The sequence below is a fragment of the Arabidopsis lyrata genome (genome assembly GCF_000004255.2).
Source record: "Arabidopsis lyrata subsp. lyrata unplaced genomic scaffold ARALYscaffold_674, whole genome shotgun sequence".
Lineage (NCBI taxonomy): Eukaryota > Viridiplantae > Streptophyta > Magnoliopsida > Brassicales > Brassicaceae > Arabidopsis > Arabidopsis lyrata.
In genome coordinates this window covers 1-4,688 of record NW_003302126.1, presented here as the reverse complement: position 1 = coordinate 4,688, position 4,688 = coordinate 1, and the positions used below count along the sequence as shown (strand labels likewise).

The window sequence follows — 4,688 nt, the reverse complement described above, 5'->3', positions numbered from 1 at the left end:
GGGAAATCATATTTTTGGCGAGAAACACAAAATCATGTTTTGGCGAAAAAACACAGAATCACGTTTTGGCGTGAAACTATCATTGGGAAAATAAAAATAAAATGCGAGGAGACGAGGAATAAGAACTAAGAAGAATCACTAAGAGAATCTACATCCTAAGTTTTTGGATTTGGTGAAAGGAACAAAGTAATTAGACTAAACCCTAGATTTTAAGGAGATGATGAAGAAAACTTTTTTCCTCGAGAATAAAAAACCCCTAAATTTTGAAACTTATTAGATGGTTAATGTCCAGATGATGAGTTCGTCTCATTTGTTTGCGGGGTTAAATTGGTTTCAAATATATATATATATATATATATATATATATATATATATATATATATATATATATAAACCGTTTCAATTTTGGACGTAACCATAACCGGACCATTATAATTTGGATGGTCTAGCTAGTCCATGGTCATTACACCCATTTGACATCCCTATTTGTTTGTAGGGTAGATGGATCTTGAAATTTGTCCTTCCAAAAAGTGTGGAAGACTTGTGAAATTTGTTAGTTAGGTCAGAGATGTTGCCATCTCACTCTTGGCATTTTCTTAATAATATCCGTCGGGTTTCTAACGGCATTTGAAATGTTCCCTTACCATAAGAAGGCAACACATGACCCATAACAAATGCCTATGTTGCCTACCCCTAGAGATGGGCCGCCCTTTCATAAGGCTTGTCTTTCAGAAATATTTATTTTCCGCTGGGCTTTTGACTCTGGGAACTTCCTTTCGTTCTCCGGCTTTGTATGTCTCCGTTGTTTAATATTAACTACATACGACAAAAAAAAATATAAAAAATAATATTTTTACTGTTTAGAAGAAGTAATAAATCTTCCTTTATATGAAAATGGTCCACACTTCTCACACAAGAATTCATTTTCCTTTTACCTTTTTTTTTACTACAATCAATTAATGTGGAAATAATTTGAATGAGCAATGAAAACTTTGACTGAATACATTTTTAAATTCAGGTTACATAATTGGCAATATAATTCATAATAAGTGTTCATCCTTTCCCTATGTTCATCATTCTATGGTTTTGACTTTGATGTTTTAAAATTTGATCTCTTGAGATTTTTTACTTTCACGTTGAATTCGAAAAGAACTAATCTGACGAAAAAAAATCTGAAGTTGTCCATCCTGATTCTCAATCCAGAGGTATGATGATCTTCATGAGTCCTTGCGTTACAAAAGCTGAAGTTAAGGTTGAACCAGAAGCTGAAGTTAAGGTTGAACAACCTCCATTGAGAGTTTCTGGTCCTGTAAACCAAGAAGAACTAGTGGAGGAGAAAGCAAAAGAAAGGGACCTCCATCAACAAACCTGCTTCATGTTCCTCAGTTAAGAAGAATCAGCGAAGACGCAGGGATCAGACGTGACAGCATGGAGCTTACTCCAAGTATGATTCGAAGTACTATGATGAAAACGGGTCAGTGTATCATCGAACTGTTTCTTGAAAGGTTAGACTCTGCATCTCCGCAAAATAACGTTGGTTCTGCAACAAAAGTCCCTCAAGACTCGAAGAAAAGCAATGCAGCCAAAAGAGTAAAGTGCGAAAGCAAGAACACTAACGATGTGATTATGGAGGAGGAATATGATGTAATGGCTATGAGTGTTCCAGATGCTGATTTCTACAACTTCGAAAAGGATCGGGTCGAAGCTTCTTTCGGAGAAAACCAAGTATGGGCTGCTTATGATGATTACGGAATGCCTCAGTGGTATGCATTGGTCCATAAGGTTGTTTCTCAAGAACCGTTCAAGACGTGTATTTCTTGGCTTGATGGAAAGAAAAATGGATATGTGGGTTCAATGAAGAAGTGGATTGATTCAGGGTATTACAAGACGAGTGGATGCTTCTCAATCCATAAACGTAGTAGCAACGACTCTCTCAACTCATTCTCACATAGAGTCCAGTGGACAATATGTGAGAAAGGATTGGTGCACATATATCCGAGAAAAGGCAATGTATGGGCTCTTTATGAAAATTGGTCACCATCTTGGGATTTTTCAACTTCAGTAGAAGAAATGAACAAGTATGAAATGGTAGAAGTTCTTCAAGATTTCAGTGAAGATGGAGGTGTGACGGTTGTGCCATTAGTTCAAGTCCCAAGATTCATAACTGTGTTTCGTCGCATTCCAAAACATAGGACATTCCCAAGGAACGAACTGTTCAGGTTCTCGCATCAGGTGCCTTCTCATTTTCTTACAAGTCAAGATGGTGAGAATGCTCCTGAAGGTTGCTTGGAGCTTGATCCAGCAGCTTTGCCACAAGAGCTGCTCAAGATTGTCACTAAGGAGGAGATGAAAGAATCGGAGAATGTGGTCATCAAGAAACCAGAGGAAGAGGCTAATGAGGTAGTGCAAGCTATGAACAATGTTGGAATTGATGATGAAGCAAAGAAGAAGCTTGAAACTGTGGTCAAGAAACCAGAGGAGGAAATGGAAAGTGACAAAGTGAAATGGTAGAGATCAATTTTCTTAAGAAACCCTGTTTTGTTTTTCCTTTTTTTCTTTCTAGATGTTTATTCAAGAAACTACAATAAATCTGAATTAGTATCAGTATGATGCTGATCCAGTGAGTTTTTTTAATCTTTACTTTTTTGTTTTTATATTTGAAAGTTATAGGATGCTTTGAAAGTTATAGGATGCTCCTATAACATAGTTGTTGTATAACATTTTCTTTAACTCCCTTAATGTAGTATATAATTAATTTATAGACATTTTTTTTGCTGTTAAAGTATTATTTACAACAAAAAAAAAAAAAAAAAAAAAAATCATTTAATCTATAGGTAAAATATTTGTACGTATTTGTGTTAAGAAACCTCGTTTTATGGATTTTTAAATCTATTACAGTCTAACTTTGATTCTTTAGTTTAGTCTCTCTAGTCTCTAGTGTAGCTGTCCAAACCATGATGTTCATTTACTGTCTTCTATATAGTCATTTCTTTGATAATTTCAAATGAATGACTAAGGTAATTCTAAAATATACTTCTAGTTAAATATAATAATATAAATTGTCATTTGGCTAACGGTTTAAAAAATAAAAATTACGTCATAAAATCATGTTTCTAAATTTTCCTCCATTTTAAGATGAGTCAATCAATGAATGTCGTTATTTTTTTTTTAACAGAAATGTCGTCATTAAAGAGAGAAAAACAAAGTCACTTTTAACATAACAAAATGACATATAAAATGCTCCATTATTTTTTTGTTTACCTGTAAAACTCTTAAGATGCTAGGCATGGCACTGTTAATAGTGATGATTGATACTCATACATATGTTTTTGGTTTTATAATGGAATACATACATGTGTATATGCATTTTAACAGAGACAAGAGAAAATAAATACTCATTGATCCATTGACCAAAGTGAAAAAAACCGACTCAATATAATTGACAAAAGTCTTGAAGAAGTGTCTATCTCTTTTCGAGAACTTCCACGCCTTTTAAGAAATTAATTAAAGACCTAAATCATATTCAGAATCAGTAATCAAAATAATGAATCTCTTTCATGGTTGCTAAGTTATTCAAGAAGAATCCAAAAAATTAAACAAAACGCTAGCTCCTGCTTATATATGTAGTTTGTCTCCAAAGAAAATTGTTTGATACTGATACGTATCAGAGACCATCTTGTTTCTTTCTCTGCAGAGTTTTGACGTCGCAAAATTTGACAGGCATTATCCCCCCAGAGTTCTCTCAGCTGCGTTATCTCAAAACTCTGTAATAAAAAACAAATACAAATGGACTTTAGATTTTCCTACAATTCCTCAAAATTCTCGTTACTAACTATCCTTGGCTTGTGTAATGACTCAAAACTTTCTTAATGACACATACCACTTAATGTAGGATCCTAACTCGTAATTGTCTTACTGGTTCAATTCCAAAGGAATGGGCATCAATGCGTTTGGAAAAGCTGTAAGATGGTTTACCTTCGTTTTTATTGTTGTGTAATTAATGAAAATTATGCAATAGACTGATGTCTTTATTGGTTCAATGGACATATGCAGATTACTTATGGGGAACCGATTAACTGGCCCATTTCCAAGAGTGTTAACCAGCATTACATCACTCCGAACTTTGTAAATTTTTGCATCCTTTCTATAACTTTGGTTAAGCAGTGATTTTTAATGTGATTTAACTCTGATGATGCGAATATTTGTTCTTCATAATGATAGTTATGGTTCTTGATATTCTAAAATTTTTTAGCATTTGGATTATGCAGGAACCTCGAAGGAAACCGATTTTCAGGACCAATCCCTCCTGAGATTGGAAAGTTGGTTCATCTGGAAGAACTGTAAATTTCTTTATCTCGTATTCTTTTCAATCTTGTATGTTTTCTAGTCGGTATTATTTTTTTACATGAATTTGTGGCAGATTTCTATCTTCAAATTCTTTTACCGCCCATTTGCCAGAACAACTCGGACAACTTAAAAACCTGACTAATATGTAAGAATAGATGCTCAATATGATAACAAATGAAAAAAAAAACCATTCTTGATTAGTTTATCTTTTAATATATTTGTATTTGTTTATGTGTTAGGTGGATAAGTGACAATGAATTTACTGGACAAATACCAAATTTTATAGGAAACTTGACAAAGATGGTTGAATTGTAAGACTACTTTCTTTTTCTATGGTTCTA

The 4,688-nt window shown here is 33.7% G+C and overlaps 1 protein-coding gene and 1 pseudogene across 1 annotated transcript; both read left to right on the top strand.

Moving 5' to 3' along the window:
• The first annotated feature begins 1,207 nt into the window (after positions 1–1,207).
• Positions 1,208–2,511, top strand: LOC9298417 (annotated as a pseudogene).
• Positions 2,512–3,769: 1,258 nt separating this feature from the next.
• Positions 3,770–4,658, top strand: LOC110228582 (probable LRR receptor-like serine/threonine-protein kinase At1g07650; the record flags this gene model as incomplete). Its single annotated transcript, XM_021026298.1, has 5 exons — positions 3,770–3,961; positions 4,054–4,125; positions 4,269–4,340; positions 4,421–4,492; positions 4,587–4,658. Coding segments are annotated over exons 1-5 (305 nt in total), but the record flags the coding sequence as incomplete, so codon positions are not given.
• Positions 4,659–4,688: the final 30 nt, after the last annotated feature.